This window comes from Hemiscyllium ocellatum, chromosome 20, assembly GCF_020745735.1.
Source record: "Hemiscyllium ocellatum isolate sHemOce1 chromosome 20, sHemOce1.pat.X.cur, whole genome shotgun sequence".
NCBI classification, from domain to species: Eukaryota; Metazoa; Chordata; class Chondrichthyes; order Orectolobiformes; family Hemiscylliidae; genus Hemiscyllium; species Hemiscyllium ocellatum.
This window is the reverse complement of record NC_083420.1, coordinates 54578709-54605919: the sequence shown is the minus strand read 5'-3', so window position 1 is coordinate 54605919 and position 27211 is coordinate 54578709. Positions and strand designations below refer to the sequence as shown.

At 39.4% G+C, this 27211-nt stretch overlaps 1 protein-coding gene across 4 annotated transcripts in view; it reads right to left on the bottom strand.

The window, feature by feature from the left end:
- LOC132825525 (katanin-interacting protein) overlaps positions 1–27211 on the bottom strand; it is a 132900-nt gene that overhangs the window by 80709 nt on the left and 24980 nt on the right. For 3 of the 4 annotated variants that reach the window (XM_060840881.1, XM_060840879.1, XM_060840882.1), the window contains 9 exons: positions 26918–27009; positions 22971–23119; positions 16893–17002; positions 14602–14733; positions 8236–8376; positions 4572–4827; positions 2773–2916; positions 785–963; positions 96–205 (listed from right to left, as the gene is read on the bottom strand). In XM_060840881.1, coding sequence (XP_060696864.1) covers positions 96–205; positions 785–963; positions 2773–2916; positions 4572–4827; positions 8236–8376; positions 14602–14733; positions 16893–17002; positions 22971–23119; positions 26918–26973 — 1277 coding nt within the window. In that variant the 5' untranslated portion in view covers positions 26974–27009. The remainder of the gene's footprint in view (positions 1–95; positions 206–784; positions 964–2772; positions 2917–4571; positions 4828–8235; positions 8377–14601; positions 14734–16892; positions 17003–22970; positions 23120–26917; positions 27010–27211) is intronic. The other variant, XM_060840880.1, reaches the window with a different exon arrangement.

Sequence of the window (27211 nt, the reverse complement as noted above, 5' to 3'; positions counted from 1 at the left end):
AGAACTGATCTGATGCACTCTGGGAAATGCACAATTTCAGAGGCAAATTAGTTAAGGTGTTTCATGATATGTTTAAACACGTTGTGAACACTTACCTTGGTTCCAAATAGCTGATTCGTTCAATAGCTTTATTGATCATATTGTGCTTTACTGGTACAGGTGAACACTGTAGTGTGCCATTTATTGCTGGTTCTGAAGGTGAAAGCTGAATAATGCAACAGTTGGATAACTGAAACAGTAGTTTTTGAACAAATAAAATGCTTGATCAAATATCATAATTTAAATTATGCAAAACTCAACATTTCTTTCTCACTCTCTTTCAAATTGCTTTTGATAAGTTTTGACCAAGTAATGACTAAGAATGCTTTTCCTGGAAACCAAAGTGATCACTTTCAATCAACGCAATGTATATTCATATAAATTGCTTAATCCGTGCCTCAGAATAGGAAACCCTATTGCATGCACATTTTCCTATGGTATGCTGACACTCAAATATAAATAAATTCATGATATCCAATCGGTTATCTGGATCCTCAATCTCGTTAAGAAATACATACAGTAGGAAACTTGAAAACCGCATAACTATTTACCCTGAAATAAGATCACTTTTTTCTTTTATAATACCTGTAGATTCAGAATTTCCCTTTGTGATACACCAGATCAGAATGGTAATGCATGAAACTTTGTAGCACTTTGAAGCAGAAAAAACTTTAAGAATTTCTACTAGGATGTGAAGAAACAACTTTAATCCATTCCATTATCCAACATTCTCAAGACTACATACCGTTTGCCAACATATGGGCGTTTTTGTTATTGTTCTCTGCTTATCTACACTTTTCAGCATATCTTCATTTTCTTTCTGCATGGCTTGAAATACACTTGAAGCTGATAATTCTGGATCCTTCCCCTGGCATATATTCCTTCTTGCAGCAGAAAGTACCCTCTCTTGACGACTTTCTTGAGCTAAACAAATGAATAGTATACGTTACTATTACTGACTATACTGAAATTAAACACAAAAATACAGTCAAACTCCATTTAAAGAAAAACATAATGTTAAGCAAGAACCTTATGCTGATATTAAAAAATCAGGACACAAGATCTAGAATTTAAAAGATAATCTATTTAATGTTTTCGGGGTTTGTATTACAGGGTTAAAGAATATTGGCCAATCACTCCCTATGGTGTATATGATGAGTCAGAATTGATCGAGCACTTTTGATTAAATTTTGCCGGTCATGTTGCTAGAAGTGTCAGCTGCCAACGAAACACTGCATTTTGAGATTACTTTGGATATATGTCACCCACAAAATATAATGTACAATTTGAAACACCTATGCAGCTCTATACACTTCAAGCTGAAATAACTTGCTAAATATAAAACAAACTCATCATATAATACTATTAGAATGCAGACAGCTCAGTCATTAGACTTTTAAGACTAGGGGTCTTGTGATGCAGTAATGGTGTCTCTACTTCTACACCAGAAGGTCTGGATGCAAGCCCTACTTACCCCACATCTGAAAAGACTGAATATAAAATATCTACAGTAAGGTTTGACTGACCCAGCATCATCTAGTGACGAACAATGACTCATGTAGGTATCTGGTGAAATCTGAGGACTATGTTCACTGAGCAATCTCCGCCACTAGATGGAGGCTAGGACTTTCCTGTGATTCAGAATAAGTGAAGTCAGAAGAACAACAGACCCCAGGACTCCAGAGAACAGAGAGAACAGGAGGCAAGGCTGAGGCAATGAGCAACCACAGGGAGTGAGGGCGGCAAACAATGCTGGTGGGAGGCAAGGCTTGGGAAGCAGGGAATTTATTTCCAGGAGCAAGAGGGACTGATGGCAAGAGTGGCAATGCTTTGGGAAAGTCTTGTGAGCACTGCAACTATTATTTATGAATTGTTTAAATGGATGCACTAACTCAGAATTAACATTCTTTTAATTTATGTTAAGCAAGGATTACTATACTGTCCAAAGCCTGACCACCATCAGCACTTCATGAATGACTTCCCATTAACATAAGGTCAGAAGTGGGGGTGTTCACTGGTAATTGTGTGATATTCAGCATCGCTTGCAATTCCTCAAAAAAATGAAGCAATCTACATCATAAGTGGTAGGATTTGGACAACATTTGGACGCTAATAAGTGGCATCCATGAATATTTCATTTAAAAAAAGACATTCACAGCACAAAAGTGCCAGGCAACAACCATTTCCAATAAGGGAGAATCTAAACACTTGATGTTTAATTGCATTACCTTCACTGAATCCACCACTAGTAACATTCTGGTTTCTAGAGACCAGAAACTGAATCAGACCAGCCCTACATAAACTGTGGCCATGACAGCAGACCAGAGGCTGCAAATTGGTTCAGTTGAAGAAGTGGTTTATCACCACCTGCTCAAGGGCAAACTGGGATGAACAATAAGTGCCTTTGCCACATCCTATAAACAAATACAAAATTATATGTTTTGTACTCCAGTATAACATCAATACTAAATGGGACCGAAAACAAATCCTTAAAAAAAAATCAAACATTTCTTTCAAAAATTAACGCTAAACAACAAACCCACAGTGCTCCATGTGCTGGGTGGAAACACAATAGAATTTTTCCAATTAGTTGTTCAGCTGTTTGGATATTTGTCCGAAAAAGATTTACGATTCCTCGTGCTTACAGTCCTATCTTCTCACAAGTCGACAGAATGTCAGTTCTAAAGACAAAACTTGAAACTTCATATTCCCACCATCAGAAAGAAACCTTACTTGAAATCAGGTCCACTCCATCTTGATTAGAAGAAGAGGTGAATCTGTCAAAAGATTTACTTTTCACCAGACTGGGTTTCAAGGGAATGTAAGATTCCACATCATTTCTCCTAGCTGCTGTCAGAGCTTGCTCTTTTCGACTGCCTGCAAATGATGCATTAATAAGTAATCTATTTTTAATTAAAACCTACCTTACGTTGTTAACACATACTCTCACACTTCAAAATTGTATAATTTGAATAATTTTATTTAGCTCTTAATATTCTCCTTTCACACATTTACTTTCTGAAGGAAGAGCACAGCATGCTAAAATACTGCATCATAAAATCAGACAATATAAAAGGGACTAATTCAGGCCTGTAATGGCTTTAATTGAACAACTGTCCAATTTGGCCCAAACCTATAGTCTTCTCCCACTGCTCTGCCAGTTTCTTTGTATCATTTATATTACATATTTATATTATAAGGAGCAGTGCACTCTTAAATCCCATCTATCAACTGGGCGGAAAGCAATGATAGATTTTTAAAGTCTTCAGCCAAGATTTCAACGAGAACCTTTCTGTCAATATGACTCAATGACTCACATTATTAAGTTATCTATTGTGTGCTAAGAAGATGGATTATTTTTATATTAATGTCTTATAAGACCATAAGATATAGGACCAGAAGTAGGCTATTCAGCCCTGAGTGCTCTCTACTATTTAATAAGATCATGGCTGATTTGCAAATCCTCAACTCCACTTTTCTGCTACTTTTCCCACAGCTCTTGATTCCTTTACTGATTAAAGAATTACCTATTACAGCCTTGAGTATTCTTTTTGATTTTCATTTTTGATTTAGCATTTGAAAAGAATAGAAATATATTTAAGTTGTCACAGTAACTTAATGGAAGAAGGAAAAATAGTAATACAGCCTTGACAACAATCATTTCATCCAACTCTGCTCTATATGTTTCCTATGCTTTCTGACAAAAAAAATGAGCTAAAGGTTATGAAAGTTCCTCCGATTGTACTCATTGATTGGGGTATAACCTTGCCATTTTTCTCACCACTTCCTCCATTTTCTGGCCTTTTACATAAACCTCCAGGATAAATACTGTTGGGATATCTGTACATTGGAGACTTTACAGGGACTGGATTCCAATGTAGACAATGAACCATTTGATCGCTTTTCCTGTGTGCCTACATTGGATTTTTCCTTCCTTTCTTCGATTCAGAAGAGTCAATGTCTCGAGGAAGAGAAGGTTATCAATTTCTAATGAACTCCTCATATCATGCTAAATATTCTGACCTTTACTCTATTTTCACCAAGTGAATGTGCTCTAACGCTCATTATTTGTGCACACAGAATACAGTGCAGAAGTATAATTTAATGCCTGGATACTATTGGAAAAGAATGAAATTGTAAGCAGCGACTAATATCATAGAAGTTGAATGGCATAGACGATGGCTAGTTAGCTCATTGTATCAGCATCTGTTCCAAACTCCTTCCAGTTTTATGCTGGAGATATCCAAGCTAATCCCATTACCCTGCTCATGGGAAGTATCACAAGCAGTTGGACTTAAAGAAATCATATAGATGAAGATAAATCCTCGCATTTGTAAAATAAAGCAATGCATGAAATCGTGTGTGTTTTGGTATTATCATGCCACATTGTTTCTAAAGCAAAAGCAGTAAAAACGGTTGATTTGATAAAGATATCTTAAAGTTCCATTCCAATAAAGCCACATAATCCAAATTTTAAATAGTAACATGAACTTCTGTGAATCATGAAATGCATTACATTTCTCAAATCTTACCAGACTTACTTTTTGTTCCAGGACCAAATTCAAGTACAATCAGATCTCCAGGATGCAAGGCACAGTGGTTAGCCTCTGGGCCACGCTGGAAAGGTTGCTTATTCAGCTGTAGGTTCTCCAGACTGTCTGTTGATTCTCGAGTTTCAATCTGCTCTCCAATTTTCTCATCCTCTAGAGAATCAGAGTCCTCACTGCCAGTGCTCTTTTCATCACTAAGCTGGAGGTCAGCAGTCTGCTGCAAGCTTCTTCTCAACATCTAACAGAAGAAGTAATGCATTAAGTACTGGGTTAACAATATGACAATCAGAACGCTACTTCAATATTGGTTTTAGGATTGTTGCAGTGTCGATGGTGGCTTAGTTGGGTGTGCTCTCGCCTGAGTCACAAGGTTCAAGTGCTAGTCCAGGGCTTGAGCACAGAAATCAAAGTTGACAATGCTGTGCAGCACTTCGAGTGTGCTGGAATTAGAAGTGCTTTTTTTTTTCAGAACCGAACACCACACACACCTACTTCCCTCTTGCCCCAGCTACACTCTGTGGGGACATTTAAAATCCCATGGCACTGTTTGAGAAAAGACTAAGAGTTATCCCAGGAGATTTGACCAATCTCTCACCCTAACATCACAAGAAAGAATATATGATTAATGCTTTGCCGTTTGTCAGAGTTTGCTGTGTATAAAATGGCTGCTTCATTTCATACATGATATGTTTGTTAGCAATTTATTTATATTGGGTGATACAGAGGAACCTTGATGATCCGGACGAGATGGGCAGGCACTATTTTGTTCTGTTAATTGATTATTCGGTTAATTGATTCAATGCCTCTCCTCTGGGGCGCGGAATTTTCAGAAGTTTCCTGCCTTGTTCTCACTCTCTGTCTCAGGATTTGTTTCTGAGCAGATATACAATTGAGTGTAAGGGACCTGCAGCATTGCTGATGCCACTCCCCATCAGTTTAATGGGATTGGCACGTTCGGGAGATGAAGCAGCAGTACACCACACGCCAGCAGCCCCCCACCCCACCACCGGTCAACCTCACCAACCCCGTCCCCTTTCCAACTCCCAATTCTGACCAACCCTGCCCCCAACCCCTTCCAACCACACTGCCCCATTTGCCTCTGCCTCCACCTCCAACCCTGTTTGACTCACCTCCACTGTTTAACCCCCTACCCCGTCCCTAACCAACCACTCAAACCGGCCACCTCATCTGACCGCCCCCCCCAAACCTGTCCAACCCCACCCCTATCCAACCCCCATAACTCCGGCCCCTTTCTGACCCCCAACCCTGTCCAAACCCACCCCGATCTGCCCCCAGCCCTGTTCAACCACACCACCTCATCTGCCTCTGCCCCGTCCGCCCCCACCCACCATCTGCACCCAACCCCTTCCAACGCCACTACCCATCTGCCCCAACCCCACATTCTATGCCCCCACGGAGTGGGACCATTCGGCGCAGTCATTTTGGCGTGAATGATTCGGCGCAGCCGGTTTGGCGCTGACCAATTTTGGCGCAGAACTGTTTTGTAGTTATTCAGTAGTTTGTAGTTATTATTAAAATAAAACATAACCCATTAAAATGCAATCAGCAACTTTGTCGTCAAAACATGGAAAGGAAAAGTGCTCATTCGACAGCTATATATACATATTCGATAGATACGCTGCTGATAAGATAACAAAGTTTTGGAGACGTGAGAGGAAGGACATTTGCAAAGCTCAAATTCACGTTATAAATGGTGACCTAGTGAAACAAATTAATAAACATTCGCATGCAGCTTCAGCATCTAAGGTGGAAAGAGATACCGTCATTTCAAAGATAAAAGTACGAGCTGTTGAAACTGCAGAGGGAAGTGTTTTATTTTCTTTTTTCTTTTTAACATTTTTACTAAAGAGGATAAACATTATTTTTCTTTTTACTGCTTTCATTAATGCTTTTATTTTAGCCTGAAAAGGAATAAACATGAGCTGCGCTGAAACAGTTCTGTGCCTAAATGGGTTTGCGCCAAAATGGGCTGCGCCAAACTGGCCACACCGAATGGTCCTACACCCACGCCCCCATCCCCCCTATCTGACCCGTCTGCTGCCTTACCCTCCTCCCCCCCCCCCCAAACTCAGGGCAGCCAGACTGGACACCAACAGTAAGACTGCTGGTGCCTTTTGGGGAGTGAGTCTGCATACAGCACGTGACACACCCACCCATACACCCCCTTTTACTGCAACTTTTTGTCAAGTTCCACTTTTGCCCTGAACAGGAAAACGTTGGAGAGATGATCCGGGCAAAAGGGATTCAGGGTACACATTTGTGTAGAACTCCAGGGAAAGCGTGAGGAGAGGAAGGGAGGGAGATTAGTCATTTGGAGACGGTGCCTGGGCTCCCATCGATGTCCCGGACTGTTCCCGGCAGCATTTCTATAAGCTGAGTTCGTTTTTAATCATTGTAAACAAAAGGCGCGATCAGTGTTGGAAACACCTCTTTGACGTAATGTTTCTATCGGGACCCTAAGATTTCTTTCAGATAATCCCGATATTCAAATCATTGATATTCAGATAATCGAGGACAAGGACCATGTCTTAAATACTTGTGCATGAATCACAGTCCTTATTCAACAAATAAACTAGTTCATGAATGGACATCATTACTGAGCACAATCAAAGACATTTCCAGAGCTTTCTCATGTTTATCTAGACTCCTTTAAAGGCATCGATGTGATTTACTACAACTATCTTCCGAGAGTGGAATCCAGGGGACTGTCGGGAAAGTAAGTTCTCCATTTAAAAACTTACCTCATGGGAGGAGCAGCCTTCATTGCGGTCGAATTGCAGTTTGGGAAGGTGACTGAATTGATATATTTGGGCAGTGGTTGATCCTGAGACACTACATGCTTAGTGTCTCCCACCTGCCCTCCTCCTCTAACCAAAATAAAAGACTCTGTGGTGTGTTGATAAAATAAGGCTTTTCTATTTCTTCTGTATCATTCTGTTTGATTAAAAGTTTACTTTTTAAAAATTAATCTATTAATTAGTTATTTAAAAAAGACCATAGCAGAGAAATATTAGAAATTATTTAACTCATAAATTTATATAAAGTAACACAGTAATTAACTAAGTAGAGATGGCTGGGCAGGTGATGTGCTGTAGCTGTATGATGTGGGAGCTGGCTGATCCCATTGTGAATGACAGTGACCACATCTGCAGCAAGTGTTGGTTGCTGGAGGAACTCCAGCTCAGAGTTGATGATCTGGAATCTGAGCTTCAAACGCTGAGGCAAATCTGGGAGGGGGAAGAGTTACCTGGATGTTTGTTTCAGGAGGCAGTCACATCTAGCAGATTAAGTAATTCAAATTCAGTTAGTGATCAGGGACAACACTGTGACTGCATTTCAAAAAGCACTTCAATGACTGAAAAGTGTTTTGAGGCATCTAATTAATGGTATGGCATTTAAGTACAAGTCGCCCTTCTGTTCCTTTTTGATCAAACAGTGATGTTCTCCAGGATATGCTCCACAAATGACTCCATTACATGGCTGACATGGACAACTAGGGATGGGCAAGAAATCTTATATATAAACAACTTATCAGATTTAAAGTATCCTGTATTATTTATGCCCAATAATGGGAAATTAACAATTTTCCATTTCAATTCATTATGGATTTGCTGCTAGTGCATACCTCAACTTCGTGTATGTTCAGGAGTATTTTTTCATTGCCATCAGAGCCGATGTTATCTGCAATCCTTCCAGGTTTTATGAAGGAAGAATTTGAAGGAAAACAAGAGTTGTTTCTGATCCTGGTCGAATCATCAGCGAGAATCTGCAAGTAATTGAGAAAACAAAAAAAAATTAATGGCATGAAGGAACAAATCCCTGTATTTTGCCTGAAAGCATCAGCAATGAGGCTTAATACCTTAGAATTACCTTCACTCTGCCCTTTCCCTTCCCCAAACCCCACCGTCCACATTCACTAACCAAAACCCAACCCCACGCCTCTTTCCTGAAGCCCTCATCCCTTCACCAAAACTCTCTACTTTCAACACAGCCGAAAAACCCACTGCCTCATCCCTGCCCCGTACATTCCCCACAACAGTCTGCCCTCGCCCACTCTACACTCAGGCTCCTTTAAAACCACAAATTCTTTAAAGGCACTACGAAAATTCAAGTTTCAGTTGTTGTAGGACATGCTCCAATCTTAAGCAGCTAGTTTCCTAAACTCTCTCTGAAATAAGACAAAATTCTTCTTCTATTAATGGGGTTTCCCCATCTATGACCGTGTCCGAAACAACATTGAAGGATTTGCAATAGGAATATAATTGTAGAACCATAGAATCTAGGGGCATAAGAAATTAAGATCATGTAAGTAATATGGCACTCTCAATTAAGGTATGCGCAATAAAACCAGTTGCTGATTCTTTATTTAAAATGTCAGAAGCATGAATATCTTGAAGTACATGCAAACTTTTAGCACAAGGTCAGGCTGAGCTGTTTAAATTTAAACATGCAACAAACAAGATGATTGACAAAATATAAAAGAAAGTGGAAGACTTAAAACTTCATTAAAAACAGAAATAGAAGGCAAATGAAAACTGCAGTAAAAAGAAATGAGTAAAGGAGATTAACTGGAAAACCAAAGTACATGAGCAACACCTCCCAACTTCCAAAACCATCAGACTGTATCACTGAGTATATCACACATGCAAGAAAATTTTACAAGGACCATGTCTTAAATACTTGTGCATGAATCACAGTCCTTATTCAACAAATAAACTAGTTCATGAATGGACATCATTACTGAGCACAATCAAAGACATTTCCAGAGCTTTCTCATGTTTATCTAGACTCCTTTAAAGGCATCGATGTGATTTACTACAACTATCTTCCGAGAGTGGAATCCAGGGGACTGTCGGGAAAGTAAGTTCTCCATTTAAAAACTTACCTCATGGGAGGAGCAGCCTTCATTGCGGTCGAATTGCAGTTTGGGAAGGCGACTGAATTGATATATTTGGGCAGCAGTTGATCCTGAGACACTACATGCTTAGTGTCTCCCACCCGCCCTCCTCCTCTAACCAAAATAAAAGACTCTGGTGTGTTGATAAAATAAGGCTTTTCTATTTCTTCTGTATTCTGTATCATTCTGTTTGATTAAAAGTTTACTTTTTTAAAATTTATCTATTAATTGGTTCTTTAAAAAAGACCATAGCAGAGAAGTATTAGAAATTATTTAACTCATAAATTTATATCAAGTAATACAGTAATTAACTAAGTAGAGATGGATGAGCAGGTGATGTGCTGTAGCTGTATGATGTGGGAACTGGCTGTTCCCATTGTGAATGACAGTGACCACATCTGCAGCAAGTGTTGGTTGCTGGAGGAACTCCAGCTCAGAGTTGATGATCTGGAATCTGAGCTTCAAATGCTGTGGCAAATCTGGGAGGGGGAAGAGTTACCTGGATGTTTTGTTTCAGGAGGCAGTCACACCTGGTAGATTAAGTAATTCAAATTCAGTTAGTGATCAGGGACAACATTGTGATTACAAGTGAGGTAGGTAGGGGGATCCTGAGTTAAGGAGTGGAGGAGAATTAGTTTTTGACTTATCAAACAGGTATGAGATGCTTGCTCCCTGTGTGGATGAGGAAGAGGGCTGCGGGGAGGATGAGCCAGATGATCACAGCGCCATGGTGCAGAAGGTCACTCAAGAGGGGTAAGCAAAAAGACAAGTGGTACTTACAAGGGATTCTATCATTTGGAAGATAAGTGGTATCCTTTGCAAGCCGGATTGGGGGTCCTGCATGGTGTGTTACCTGCCCAGTGCCAGGGTGCTGGACATCTCTGACCAGCTTGAAAGGATATTGGAGCGGGAGGGGGAGGGGGAGGTCCAGATGTTGTGATCCACGTTGGGACTAACAATATTGGCAGGGCTAGGAAGGAGGACCGGTTTGGGGATTATCAAGCATTAGGAACGAAATTAAGGAACGGGTTCTTGAGGGTCATAACCTCTGGATTACTGCCCGAGCCATGTGCGAATTTGCTTAGGAATAAGAGAATTATGGAAGTGAACACGTGGCTGAGGGAATGGTGTGGAAAAAAGGGGTTCCATTTCATGGGGCATTAGAATCAGTTTTAGAACTGGAGTTGGGTGGGAGGGGAGGAATATCTATACCAATGGGATGGTCTCCATCTGAACTGATCTAAAACCAGTGTTCTAGTGAAAAGGATAAATAGGGTGGTCACTAGGACTTTAAACTACTGAGTCAGGGGAAGGTAAAGGGAAAACGACAACGACAGGAAGTATGATGATACATAAAAAGGTAAGCAGCAGGTTAGCATGTGTGTAGGAAGGTTTAAGTTCAAGGCAGACTATGAAAGAAGTAAAAAGGAAGGATAATTCAGGAGATATTATCAGAGATATTGCAAATCATGAGGGAAAGAAAGCTAACATAAAGGCATTTTACCTGAATGTTCATAGCATTTGTAACAAGGTTGATGAGTTAACAGCACAAATCATTACAAATGAATGTGATTTAGTAGCCATTGTGGAGACATGGTTACAGGATGTTCATGACTGGGAGTTAAATATCCAGGGGTATCAGACTATTTGGAAGGACAAACAGTAAAGTAAGGGATGTGGTGTAGCTCTGATATTCAAGGATGATATCAGGGCAGTGATGAGGGATTATATAGGTTCTATTGAGAATAAGGCTGAATCCATTTGGGTGGAAATTAGAAATGCTAAGAAGAAAATGTCATTGAAAGGTGTAGTCTATAGGCTACCAAATAATATCACATTAGCATGGGCAATAAACAAAACTAATGCCTGAAAAAATGGTACGGAAATTATCAGGGGGGATTTTAATCTACATGTAGATTGGTCGAATTTGCTCAGTCAGGGTAGCCTTGAGGAGGAGTTTGTTGAGTGTATCCATGACAGTTTTCTTGAACAGTATGTAATGGAACTGACGAGGAGCAAGCTATCCTAGATCTGGTCTTGTGTAATGAGAGTTAATGACCTCATAGTTAGGGATCCTCTTGGTAGGAGCGACTACAGTATAGTTGAATTTAGAATACAAATGGAGAGTGCGAAGGTAAAATTCAATACCAGAGTCCTGTGCTTAAACAAGAGAGACTACAATAGAATGAGGGAGGACTTGGCTAAAATAGACTGGAAACAAAGTTTTTATGGTGGGACAGTTGATGAACAGTGGTGGACTTTCAAGGCAATTTTTCAAAGTGCTCAGCAAAAGTATATCCCAGTGAAAAGGAAAAACTGTAAGAAAAGGGGGAATCTGCCATGGGTGACTAAGGAAATAAGAGAGACGGCATTCAAAGTGGCCAAAACAGCATGAAACTAGAAGACTGTGACAACTTCAAAGGTCAACAGGAAGCCACAAAAAGATTTATAAAGAAAAGTAAAATAGACAATGAGAAAAAACTAGCACACAACATAAAGACAAAGAGCAAAAGTTTCTAAAAATATATAAAATGAAAAAGAATGGCTAAAGTAAATATGGTCCTTTCAAGGATGAGAAGGGGCATTTAGTTATGGGATATGATGAAATGGCCGAGGCATTGAATAGGTATTTTGTATCAGTCTTCACAGTGGAGAACATTAATAATATGCCAGTAATTGGCAAACAGAAGGAGGTAGGTGAGGACCTGGAAGCAATCATTATTATGAAAGAAGTAATGTTGGGCAAGCTAACGGAGCTAAGGAGAGAAAAGTCTCTTGGCCCTGATGGAATGTATCCCAGGGTCCTAAAAGAGATGGCGGGAGAAATAGCAAGTGTGCTGGCGGTAATTTTCCAAAATTCACTGGACTGTAGGGCAGTCCCAACAGATTGGAAAGCAGCAAATGTGACACCATTATTTAAAAAAGGAAGTAGACAAAAGATGGGGAATTATAGACTGGTTAGTTTAACGTCTGTTGTGGGAATGATGCTTAAGTCAATTATCAAGCAAGAAATAGCAGTGCATCTCGATAGAAATTGTCCCATTGGACAGATGCTACATGGGTTCATGAAGGGCAGGTCATGCTTAATCAATCTTTTGGAATTCTATGAAGATGTTATGAGCAAGGTGGACAACGGGGACACAGTGGCTGTGGTGCTCCTAGATTTCCAAAAGGCATTCAGCAAAGTGCTGCACCAGAGGCAGCTGCATAAGGAGGCATGGCGTGACGGGTAAATTTTGAGCATGGATAGAGGATTGATTGATTTACAGGAAGCAAAGAGTAGGGATAAATAGTGCTATTCTTGCTGGCAATCAGTGACATGTGGTATGTCTCAGGAATTGGCGCTGGGACTGTAATTATTTACAATTTATATGGACGATTTGGAGTTGGGAACCACATGTAGGGTGTCAAAGTTTGCAGACGGCACTAAGACGAGTGGCAGAGCAAAGTGGGTACAGGACTGTGACACTTTGCAGAGGAACAGAGATACATTACGTGAAGTGGGCAAAGGTCTGGCAGATGGAATACAATGTAAATAAATGTGAAGTCATCCATTTTGGTAGGAGTAACAGTAAAAATGATTACTACTTGAATGGTAAAAAGTTGCCGCATGCTGCTAAGCAGAGGGACCTGGGTGTCCTTGTGCATGAATTACAGAGGGTTGGTCTGCAGGTACAAGTAATTTGGAAGGCAAATAGAAATTTGTCCTTCACTGCTAAAGGAATCGAGTTTAAAAGCAGAGAGGTTTTGTTGCAGTTGTACAAGGTGCTGGTGAGGCCATACCTAGAGTACTGTGTGTGGTTTTGGTCTCTTATTTGAGAAAGAACATACTGGGACTGGAGAGGATGCAGAGGAGGTTCACTCGGCTGGTTCCGGAGTTGAGGGGGTTGCCTTATGAGGAGAGACCTTGTAGACTGTGATTACATTTATTGGAATTCAAAAGAATGAGGGGGAGTCTTATAGAAAGAGATAGAATTATGAAGGGAATAGAAAACATAGAAGTAGAGAGGATGCTTCCACTGGAAGGTAAAGCTAGGACAAGACAGCATAGCCCCAAGATTAGAGGGAGCAAATTTACGATTGAATTGAGGAGAGTTGTTAACCTACGGAATTATTTGCCCCAGGAAAGTAGTTGACACTACTTCAATAAATATGTTTAAAGCTAGGGTAGGTTTTTTTTGGAACAATAAAGGAATTAAGGGATATGGTTAGAGTGCAGATAAGTGGATCTGATTCCACGAGAGGGTCAGCCATAATCATATTGGATGGTGGGGTAGGCTTGAAGGGCCAGATGGCCTACTCCTGCTCCTGGGTTTTGATTCTTATGCTCTTATCTTTGCAGCAGCAAGTTCCACATTCCTTATTTAATTGAATTTTACCCCAAGATGTGGACCAACTCTACGAGTGGAAATACAATCAATATGGTTACCCTGGAAACCCTCTCTATAATGTTAAAGGCCACAATTAGAAAGACCAAGATCTAATAGGGCATGACAGGGTGGATAGCGACGGGACATTGCCAATGACTAGTAACTGCAGAACCAAGGAATCTTCCCAGAATGAAGGGTAAGCATTTAATGAATGAGGAGGAATTCCTTCTCTCAGAGTGTGATGAGTCTATGGAGTTTTCTACACAGAGTTCAATCATTGAGTTGGTTCAAGTCAGAAATCGGTAGAACCATGGAAACCAATGACTGTAAAGGCTATGGACACAGAGCAGGCAAATAACACTGAAGAGATTATCAGTCATAATTTAGAAAGGTGGGAAAGGTTTGAAGGGCTGAATGGCTTACTCCTATTCTTAGGGTCTAATGGCGATAGCTTGCAGGTGATTAAGGGATTAGAGTGATAAAAGGTAACATGGAAAGAGGTAATCAAAGTAGAGGAAGCTCATTTAGAGTACGTACACCAGTTGGGTTAAATATCTTGAATATATAGAAAGCAGAGAAACAAGTTAATATCTAAAGAAATGTAGATCCTATTGGCCTGTGATCACTTTGCAAGACAACCTAAAACTTTATCTACTGAGTGAAGTTGTTAAAATACTATGACAGACAAAACTTTTCATTATTGTTGTTTTCTGTTTAAAATTACCTTAGAACAACTAGATGGTATATCCTCTGTCTCCATATCAACACTTTCATAAGCTTCAAAATCATCGGAATAATCTACAGGTGGACCAAGGTGCAACTGTGTTCCTTTTTCTGTTTTAATATTGACAGAACTCTGTAATAATATGGAAGTGTTACTTGCATCAGAAATTAATATACCTTAGCAAACACAAAATCTGAACTGAAAATTGTACTCAAATCTCAGTGGTACAAAACAGTCCACCTCACAATCTATGTCTTTCAGGATTTACCTGTTTTCAGTGTACAGAGGAAGATAAAGGCATAGTGATATTGTCACTGGACGAATAATTCGGAGCCCCAAATTAATGTGCTGTGGACATGGCTTTGATTGGCAAAATTTAAATCCAATTTTCTTAAAAAGATCTGCTTTAGAAGCCAGTCTAATTGTGGCCTTATAACCATTGACAATTGTTGTGAGTAACCATCTGGTTCACCGATGACCTTTAGGAAAGGAAATCTACCTAGCTGGGCATACATGTGGCTCCAGATCCACAGAAAAGTGATTGACTTTTAAAATGGCCCAGCAGGCAACTCAGTCCAAGGGCAATTAGGGATGAACAACACATACCAGCCTTGCCAGCCACTCCAACTCTCCAGAAACGTACTGTGGCATGAGAGGGAAAAGAATAGAAGTGAATCTATCTGACAAGGGACATCAGAACTGGAACCGTGTTCAACTGAATATTTCTAAATCTTGCATAAAAATTCAAACAGAGACCAAGTAGATGAAAGGGTCACATTGAAACATTAACTGACAATATTTTCTGTACTTGAAGAATGAGCAAGACAAACATTTTTGGGCCAACGTTTGGGGTACTTAGGATACTGTGGTCATGAATCAAAAGGTGTAGGTTATTCATGTCCAATTTGCTCAATAAGCAACAACTTTTGAATAATGTAGGCTGGTACTCCATGTGGATGATATTTGCCTCGTTTACTAAGAACATGGATTCTTTAATTATTTAAATTGTTTAAATGAACTGATCTTGTACTGTTGATACAGATTCAAAATTGGACAACTGAAAAAAAAGGAGGGATGTGTGCATAGTCCTTTGCATTGCAAAAATTAACTCTGAACTGTCTCATGACACCTTGACTAAAATTTCTTTAAATACAATATCCAATTATGCTCTTAATTACAAATTAATTTTACAAAAGTGCAGTTAACAACTGATTCCAGTTTAACATAACACAATATGTTCAGAAAATAATGTACCTAAATTTCATGTAGTAAATCGTGAAGGGGAAACAATACCAAAAAGTAATGAGACTTATTTAGCTGACCTTAAATAACTTATAAAAACTTGAATTTATAATTTATAGGGATGTCCTGAAAGCATTCCTCAAGAGATCAACATTTCCACTGATTTATTGGAGTCCATGACTTGTGACTAACTAAAATGGTAAGGGCTCATGTGAGAAGGTAACAAACATAGACAGACTTTGTCAAGAGCATACAGAGGCTATTAAGACATCGGGGGCAGCACACAAATTTCCAACACCATTGCCCCACATGCAACATTGTCTGCAGCTCATTCATTGTACTTATCAGCCATTTCAAAACCCATTGAATCATAGTGAAATTAAATATTCTTGATCCTAAGGGACTGCTTAAGAGAAGATAATTTGTGTACTCTAATCTCTTCACAAATGGCAATAACTTAGTTATATTGCTCGCCAGTAATACATGGGAAGAGGTCTGCCACAATAAATTCGAAATGTATTGAGAGCACAACAAGACCCGCTTAAAAGTTTGGGAAATACCCAAGAAGTCCAGCCACTTAAACACTTTTAGCTTGACTAGTATTAGTCCAAAGATTTTCAGGTTAGGTGGATTGGCCATGCTAAATTGCCTATTATGCCCAGAGACGTGCAGACTAGGTGGACTATGGGAAATGCAGGATTAAAGGGATAGGAGAGGGGAATGGGTCTGGGTGGGATAGTCTTCGGAGGATCGGTGTGGACCCGATGGGCTGAATGGCCTGCTTGCACACTGTAGGGATTCTGTGATTATTTATCAAACCAAAACAATGTGGGACTGCTTCTTCTAAGTGGAGAAAGGGGGTGATGTTGCAACACTTTTAATATTCAAAAAAGCACTGACTCCACAATGATGCTGTCAGGTTCATGTTGTCATAAACTGAAACTTCTGCCATGCAGAATAAACAGGTAGACTCTGCCCTTAAAATTCTCTGTCAGCAACAAAGATTTAAAACTGCTCATATTGTGGGATCAATCATACTTTGTCCTTACCTGCACCCAACCTTTACGATGTACTTTGCCCGGTGCAGTTTGAGTTCTACGCTTTATTTCACCTAATTCTTGTAGCTTTTCAGCGTGCAATGCTGTTCTTGCAGCAGAATCTGAAATTAATTTTAATATACAGGCTTAACATAAACAAAGCTTTTGGTTTAGTTCATAAAATATGAAATAAACAATTGAAGAGAATAATAAAAGTAATAAAATTGTGAGTAACGGTCTTTTAAAAATGCAAATCGAAAAGCATTCCCACTGCCTACCCAACAAATCGCCAAGGTTTGGGTATGTAATGGAATTTTTAAACTATGCAAAAATGCTTTAGATGCTGGTAGGAGGAGATAATCTAAACACGGATGAATTCACCTTGTGATTAAAAAAAAAGGTAAGAATAAGGTTTGGAATGGCTTCTGTACCATGTTGCCACCCTTCCCAAATTTCAGCTAATCCACACCCTTGTACTCCGCAACATATTCTGCAGGAAAAACCGACATTTCGGGCAAAAGCTCTTCATTAGAAGGGCTTCCTAATGAAGGCTTTTGCCCGAAACGTCAATTTTTCCTGCTCCTCGGATGCTGCCTGATCTGCTGTGCTTTTCTAGCACCACTTTAATCTTGACTCTAATCTCCAGCATCTGCAGTACCCACTTCAACCTAACATAGTCTGCAGACTCACCAATGTAAGAAAGGTAGGAGAAAGTGAGGACTGCAAATGCTGAAGATCAGTGTCAAAAAGTGTGGCACTGGAAAAGCACAGCTGGTCAGGCAGCATCATTTCTGATGAAGAGCTTATGCTCGAAAACTCGGATTTAAGAATGATGATAAGGAAAAGCGAGGGAACTATAGGTTGGGAAGCCTGACATCAGTGGTAGTTAAGTTGTTGGAGGGGATTCTGAGGGACAGGATTTACATACATTTGGAAAGGCAAGGACCCAATTAGGGACAGTCAACATGGCTTTGCACTTGGGAAATCTTGTCTCACTAACTTTTTTTAAAGAAGTGACAAAGAAGATGAAGGCAGCGTTGTCTATATGAACTTCAGCAAGGCACTTGACAAGGTGCCGTATGGTGGAATGGTTAGCAAGATTGAGTCTCATGAAATCCAAGGGGAGATAGCCAACGGGATACAAAATTGGCTTGAAGATTGAAGAGAGACGAGGATTATAGAAGGTTGTTTTTAGGACTGGAGGTCTGTGACAAGGATCAGTACTGGGTCCATTGCTTTTAATTTGCGATCAGTCTACCAGGTGGGATTCTACAAAAGCTTTGTTAAAATCTTTTTAAGCCATAACAAATACAAAATGGCCGTTTAATCTCTTTTTTACCTCTTCAAAAGAAAATGCAGTTGTGTTGGTCAGACATGAAATCTCTTAACAAGTCCATGTTGATTCACTTTGATTTATCCCATCATTCCCTCCCTAACTGCATTATGGATCTAGCTACAGCACATGGATTACAGTGGTTCAGATAGGTAGCTCACCACGAACGTCTCAGGAGCAACTAGGGACAGCCACACCCATGTCCCAGGAGTGAATTTTTCAAAAATCCGGTTTTCCTAATAATTCCTCCCCGGATGTTATACCGATTAGCCTATAATTTTGCAGTCTAGACTACTGTTTAAAAAATGGTAATGGGATAATGTTCTCCAGAGGGGAGTGGAAAATGATAACCAGAGACTCTACTATTTCTTATCTAGTTTTCAGCAGCTTAGGATACATTTTATCCAGGCCAGGGAGTTATCCACTTCCAAAAATCTTAAACCCACTTAATTTCTGTTTTTTCAATATGTTACCTGCATCAAATATTTCATACTCTTCTTCTCTGAATGGCTCTATTTTATGAAAACAGATGCAAAATGATCATTAAGGACCATACACCTGGATAGACAAGGGTGTCCAGGGCACTGCAGAGTAGACAACGATGAGGAGCTGGGACCACGACCAGATATCATTTTATTAAATTTGATCAAAGGATCAAATAACTTATGCCTTTTTAGATTAGATTAGACTTTTATATTAGACTTACAATGTGGAAACAGGCCCTTCGGCCCAACAAGTCCACACCGACCCACCGAAGCGTAACCCACCCATACCCCTACATTGACCCCTTACCTAACACTACGGGCAATTTAGCATGGCCAATTCACCTGACCCGCACATCTTTGGACTGTGGGAGGAAACCGGAGCACCCGGAGGAAACCTACGCAGACACGGGGAGAACGTGCAAACTCCACACAGTCAGTCGCCTGAGTCGGGAATTGAACCCGGGTCTAACCACTGTGCCAACGTGCCGCCCACTAGGTGCTATGTTCAAACCAATGCTCCTCACCTCGAAATATAGGTTATCCTTGTGGTACCTAATAAGCCCTTTTTAAGTTATACTTTTGTTCTTTATGTTGTAATAAAAAAAACTTCAAGTATTCTTTGATTTAACTGGACAAATTTTTCATGCCTGCTCTTTCTTTTCCTTTCTTTTAAACTCCAGATATATACATACATACTCTTCCAAGTTCTCATAAGCTTCCCTCTTTTCTTTAATGTCTCCTCGAGTCCTTGATATTCAGGGATCTCTGGTCTGATAGCCCCACCTGTATTACGTAAGGAAATGTACTTACTCTGGACCCTCACTTCTTTAGTTTTGCTAGTGTTCAGTGCTTTCTCCTTGCATGACATATTCAGATGTTAAATTATGAGTAGTATTTTTTGAATGCTGCAATGCTTCAGTATTTTTGTAACAAAATGATAAACTTTATACAACATGAAGATACAACATGTCCAGGGAATTATAAACTAGTCAACAATATCAGAGGCAAGAAAATTGATGAGCTTCTACTAAAAGAAGTAGAAAAAAAAGCATCTTGGATCAAATTGTATAATAATGAAGGATTTCAAAGTCCATAGAATAATAGAATCATACAGTACAGAAGAGGCTCTTCAGCCCATCAAGTCTGTACCACCAAAAATGTATTACTACCTACATTAGTCCTATTTTCCTGCAGTAGGTCCATAGCCTTGGATGCTATGCACTTCAAGTGTTCATCCAAGTACTTTTTAAAAGACTGTGAAGTTACCTGTTTCAACTGTCTCCTCCCAAGCTGCCTATTCTAGATTCTCACCACGTTCTGGGTGAGAAAGGTTTTCCTCAAATACCCTCTAAACCTCCTGCCTCTCACTTTAAAATTATGCACCCTTGTTAATGACCCTTTGATTAAGGGGAACAGCTGCTTTCTGTTCACCCTGTTCACGCTCCTCATAAACCTATGCACCTCTTTCAGATCCCCCCTCAGTCTTCTCTGCTCCAAAGATAACAATCCAAGCTCATTCAGCCTCTCATCATAGATGAAATGCTCCTTCCCGGGTAACATCCTAGTGAATCTCTCTTGTACCCCTTCCAGTGCAATCACATCCTTCCTAGATAATATGGTGAGCAGAACTTAGTGAACTTTTTTAAAGATTGACAGAAAGAAATGTAAAGTCTCCATTGACCTACAGGACCATAGAGCTACTCTCTCATTAGTCACCAGGCCTCAGGGAGTGGTTGAGGAGAATCCTTCATGGAAACTTCAGCCAGTGCAGGAATTGAACCCACACTGTTAGCATTCTTCTGCATTGCAAACCAGCTGAGCTAACCAACTCCCTTGATAAGAGGCATTGGTAACATAGATATAATTTACTGAGATTTTTAAAAGTGCTTCAGCAAGGTACCCCATCATTTTTTTTAAAAGAAGCTCATTTGTGGGATGTGGATGTCATTGGCTGGCCGGTATTTATTGCCCACCCCTAGTAGCTGTAGTCCACCTGCTGTTGGTTGACCCACAATGCCCTTAGGGAGAAAATTCCAGGATTTTGACCCAGTGACAGTGAAGGAACAGTGATATATTTCCAAGTTAGGATGGTGAGTGGCTTGGAGGGGAACTTGAAGGTGGTGGTGTTCCCACATATCTGCCATCCTTGTCCTTATAGTAATCGTGGGTTTGAAAGGTGCTGGCTGAGGATCTTTACTGAATTTCTGCCTTGCATCTTATAGATAGTACACACTGCTGCGACTGAGCATCGCTGGTGAAGGAAGTGGATGCTTGGGGACGTAGCGTCAATCAAGCGGGCTGTTTTGTCCTGGATGGTGTCAAGCTTCTTGAGCATTGTTGGAGCTGCACTCATCCAGGCAAGTGGGGAGAGTGCCATCACACTCCTGACTTGTGCCTAGTAGATGGTGGACAGGCTTTGGGGAGTTACATCCACTGTGTTTATGTGATGAGTTTAATTGAGTTTTGGTCAATGATAACTCCCAGGATGTTGATAATGGGGGATTCAGTGATTGAAACACCATTGAATGCCATGGGGCGGTGATCAGATTGTCTCTTACTGGTGATGGTCATAGCCTGGCATTCATGTGGCATGAATGTTACTTGCCACTTGACAGCCCAAGCCTGGGTATTATCTAGATCTTGCTGCATTTGAACATGGACTGCTTTAGTATCTGAGGAGTTGAGAACATGCTGAACATTGTGCAATCATTGGCGAACATCCCTACTTCTGACCTTATAATGAAGTAAAAGACACTGATAAAGCAGCTGAAGATGGTTAGGTCAAGGACACTACCCTGAGGAATTCCTGCAGCAATGTCCTGGAGCTGAGATGACTGAACCTCCAACAACTATGACCATCTTTCTATGACCCAGGTATGATCCTAGCCACCAGAGAGTTTGTCTCCTGATACCCATTGATTCTAGTTTTATTAGGGCTCCGTGATGCCACACTTGGTCAAATGCAGCCTTGGAGTCAAGGGCTGTCACTCTCACCTTCCCCTCTGGAATTCAGCTCTTTTGTCTATGTTTGAACCAAGGCTGTAATGAAGTCCAAAGCTGAGTGGCCCTGGTGGAACCCAAACTGGGCATCACTGAGTAGGTGCTGCTTAATAGCACTAATGATGACACCTTCCATAACTTTATTGATGACCGAGAGTAGACTAATGGGGTGGTAATTAGCTAATAGTAGACTAATGAACACGGTCAGCGAATATGAAATCAGGACAAGTGACAGAATAGATAGTGACTTGTTTTAAGGCAGAAAGTAGATATGAGAGCAAAGGGTGGTTCTTCAGTGGTGAAAGATGGGTCAGTAGTAAAGGGTAGGGACTATCATTCCATAGGGATGAGTTCTGGGACTACTTCTGGTCACAACTAACATTAATTTCTAAATTTATACGTGAAACAAAATTTAGGGTTGTGGTCAACATTGAGGATGACTTAAATAAGTTAATTAGTGAATTTACAGAATGGGAAAATAATCGGTAAACAAAGTTCAACTGACTTGTGAGATAGTAGATAATATCAGGAAGGGTAGGGATGTTGTTCCTTAATTAGACGGTCTGATTCTGGATAGGATAGTGGGACAAAGAGATTTTATGAGTACAAATACATTGATCATGAAATATTGTGTCATAAATCAACAAAGACACATTAAAAACAAAACTCCACCATTATCTATTTATATAATTATAGAATATAATTGAAAAGGAGGAGGTTATTATAGACCTTTCAGTTTCTGCCACAGGTTGCATCTTCCAGAACTATTCACTATATTATTAACAGAATATTGAGGTACTGGAAAGGGTTCATCAGAATATTTACGAGGAGGATGTCAGAAATGTGTGTTTATACCTGATAGGGAAGGATAAACATACTGGATCTCTTTTTTCTTAAAAGAAAATTAATATAAGATGACTTATCAAGGTCTTTAAAATTATGAAAGGTTTTGATAATAGATAGAGAGAGAATATTTCTTTTTGTGAGAAAGAGCATAACTAGATGCTATCGATAGAAGATAGTTACCAAGGCATCCAAAGGGAATTCAGAGGAACCTTTTTTTAAATCCAAAGAGCAGGGAGAACATGAAATAAATAAGAAGGCACCTATGTTTATACCTTAAGACTGAAGCTTCTTTCTTAATGACAAAGGATGATATTCGATTTTATTCTGCAAAGATAACAGAATGAAATCACTTCTGTTGATGAAAGGATCTATTTTCCTCCCTTGGTCAACACAACAACCTATTGTTCTTTTTTGGCCAATACGCACCAGCTGTCCGCACTGATCTTGAAGTTGCTTCAAATCTTGGTTGCCTCTTTAATTCAGAGTTGGCGCCATTTACATAGATGGAAAATCCTTGCTCTAACCGCTCTAGTTGTATCTTTTTAGGATCTTTTGCCTTTAATCTTTTCAATATCCTAAATAAAATTAGCACTCTGGTTAATATTAATTTGGAAAATTAACTGTTTTACTGGTCATGCCTCATAAGTACATAAGTCAGATAATGTTAGTGTCAGAAATAATTATATTTTGAATACTTTTCACAGTATTGAGCTGTATCTAACCAAAATGTATAATGAGTTTACGGTAAAATTCCGACACATTATTCACAAGATTACTGAACTAGGAAATACAAACCAATACCTAAGTATTTTAATCTTTTCATCCTGTAACTGAAGACATAATTAAATCTGCACATCAATTCAGAGAAGGCATAATTTTCCAAATAGACTGAGCAACATCATAATACTTTGCTTCAACAAATAAGGCTGCTTATAATTAACCTGAATTGCAGATATGGAAATGGTTCAACACCAATGAATTCCAAAATTATTTGAGTGTTGGGTATATGGGTCCTCTTATTAGGATTATTGCTTAATTAGAAAATATTTCTGTTGGAATCTCAAGAATATCTATATCAATGTTTATTTTTACTTTTATCATCACTAAAGAAACAGCTGTGCAGCACAGACATGGATAGCATTAGGAGCAGTCAGAAAGTTAAACTTGCATCTATACTGCATTTTTCATGATCACCAGACACCGTAAAATATTTTAAATTCAATATGTACTTCTGAAGTATAGTCAATGCTTTAACTCAAGTGCAATGAGATACTTGGGTAATGGTTATATGGGTTTTTGATGAAAATTTATACACAATAAATATAAGAATGGAAAGGAGAGATAACGGCATTCCCATGGTAATACAGACTTAAATTGGAATGTGTTAAGAAATAAGGGAGGATTGGTTCAAGACAAGATGCTTACGGGACAGGGAAGAAGAGGTGGGAGAGTCATCATTTGCTAAAATCATTCAAAACTATCAAGGCTGGTATAAAAATACCACTCTGTATTGGTACAACTACACTGATAACAATTTCAGCAAATATATTAAACAATTAATGTACATACTAGCCCTATGACTGAACATAAAGGTAATGACTGTATGTCAATCAGTGGCCTCATAAACTTTTGTAAAAAAAAAAGGTTCTAAACAAAAAGAAACTGTAGATGACTTCAAGAGACATTATGGATGAACTGGGGTTCAAGTCAGGGGATAAAGACACTTGTTATTGTGGCTACTCTGCAAAGCACAAGTAGGCAACATAACTCACAATTATACAATGTGAACTACTGTACAAATACTGTACAGTCCTTCCAAAGTGCATAACCTCGCTTTTCATTTGCCACTGATCACTCATCTGACCAGCCCGGCTATATCCTCCTGTAATCTAAGGTCATCCTCCTCACTATTTACCACCCCCACCAATTTTTATACTATCTAGTATAACCTACTGATCATTTTCAACACCACATTTACACCACTTACAATATACTTCAGCATTTTTACATGCTTTGTGGGTTCCTATGAGTCAGATTGTCAGAAATTGCAGATGGTTTTCTGCTTTTGGGTCTGTGTCAATTTGGGATTGAGTAAATTTTTCTATTTTTCCTATTTAGCTAGTCACCAATCTGCCTTTTTTGCTGCCTCAGAATCTACATCTGTTGTGTTAGTGATTAAATGTTATTTGATGTATGTGAGGCAAGGGGATACATGATGAATAGTAGGACCCTGGGAAACACTGTGGATCAGACGGACCTTGGTATGCACATACAATGTGTTCCTTAAGTTAGCAGGACAGGTGGATAAAGTGGTTAAGGTGGCATATGGTATACTTGCCTTTTATTAGCCGAGGCACAGAGTTGAAGAGCAGGGAGGTTATACTGGAAATTTTAAAAACATCAGTTAGGCCGCAGCTAGAATGTTGTATGCAGTGCTAGAATCCACATTTTAACCCTGGAGAGGGTCAGAGGAGATTTACCAGGATATTACCTGGCCTGGAGAATTTCAGTTTTGAAGATCAATTGGACAGACTGGAATTGTTTTCCTTCAAGGAGATTGAGAGGAGACACAAATGTAACGATGGGCATAGATACGGTAGATAGGAAAGTAGGATTTTGGAAGGAACTTTCCCGACCGATGAAGAGATCAATGATCACAGGGCATAGATTGAAGGTTTACAGGAGATGTGAGGAAATCCTTTTGCACCCCAGAGGGTTCTGGGAATCTGGAACTTTCTGCCTGTAAAGGTGGTATAAGAAGAAATCCTCATAACATTTAAGAAGTATTTAGACATGCACTTGTGACGTCAAAGCATACAGAGCGAGAGGCCAAGTGCTGGAAAATAGGATTAGATTAGTTAGGAGATTGCTATTGACTGGTGCAGATGCAACAGGCCAAGGGCCTTTTTCTGTGCAATTTCTATGACTTTATGTGGAGAAAACTATCTTCTTTTCTGCTCTGAACTGCACTCAACTGGAAGGAAATTGATCCTTGTCATTGGAATTAGAGTGGAACTAAGAGGGCAAGATAAATAGTGAGTCACCAATTAATCAGAAATGCAGGTCATGGTTTTTGCCATAACGATCTTCAGGATTGGAGAAAAAGATTGCAACGGTGAAACCTGTCAATTTGGATCAATCAATTAATTAACTTTTTTGATTAAAAAGTAACCCATTAAGGTAGGGTTTCCCAAACTAAACTGTGGGTCATGGCACCAATGAGGTCAAAAGTTGAAACTCTGGGGTCATGAGCTCTGAGGCAAAAATGGCTCCACAGAGCACTGACCAAGTGGGAACAATTGCATGGGGCCTTCAAACCATCACAGACTTGTTTAATTGTGGCTGTGGTCTAGCCTGCTAATCATTGAGGCCTGACTGTTGTCTTGTAAAACCTACGAACAATGGTGCTTTTTATTTAATTCCTGTGGACTAACCAGGAACCACCACCCCATTGCCAAACCCCACTCTCTCACATCCTTTCATACCCACCACACATCACCCCTCCTGATTCCATCCCTCTGTACTCTCAGGTCTCAAAATCTCCCCTACTTGTTTCACCCATTATCTCAGCAAAATGGCGTCACAATTGGAAAAGGTTTGGAAAGGACTATTTTAAGACTTGTTCAGAGGAAGGATCACTGAATTCAAATTAATAACTTTGATTTCTCTCACATCCTGCCAGATCTGCTGAGCTTTTCTGTTTTTGTTTCTGATTTCCAGCGCCCACAGCTCTTTTGGTTTTTACTACTTCAAGATTACTATTAGATACCTGCATAGTGACCTACATATGTGCAAGTAAAATTTAAATCTTTATTCTTCATTTCAAAGTCGAAAATTGCTAGTAATTTTGTTTTTATTTTTTATTTCAATGCCAATATTTTGCTTTATTTTCTGAAAATACCAACCTTTAAAGAGATATGAATAGCAAAATATATTAGCACAGTAGATAATGTAATCAAATGTGTTAAGAAAATCCTATAATGCTTGAATGCTAGATCTAAAATTAATTGTAGAGCTGTCTCACACGGTAAAAATTATAACTCAAAACAGTTGTCCCTCCCTTGTACTTAAAATACAGAAAAAAAAAATCAGTGACACATTTACAATTACTTCAGCCAAATTTCATGAAAAAGTTGAACTACAAAGAAAAGTATAATCAAAAACCATTGACAATAAGTTTGAGAAATCTGCCACTGTGATTAAGAATGTAGCACAATCTCATTGCCAACATTCAGTACCTGCTTAAAAAAACATGACTGCAAACAAAGTGACATCTTCATATTCAACAGTGGAATTCTATTTACCTAATGGATTCAAATACCCAAATGCATTTAAGAAAATGAGGAAGTTAGGATGAAAAACACCCACATTACCTGTTTCTGCATTGAAGGAATATCAGATATTGATCATGTTTTTCATCAAAGTCCATTAACACATTTTGGTCGGTTTTGTTTAAACCAACTACCTACAAAACAAATAAGCTAATTGAGCAATAGATTTGGTAAGACATTTTATTTTGTTGTTAAAAAGATACAATTCTGAATCCATGGTATATTTTGGTAAAATTTTGCCTGGCTCTGAGAGAGGAGCACTTTGATACATTAAACTTTTTTGATTTGATTTATTGTTGTCACATGTACTGAGATACAGTGAAAAGTATTGTTTTG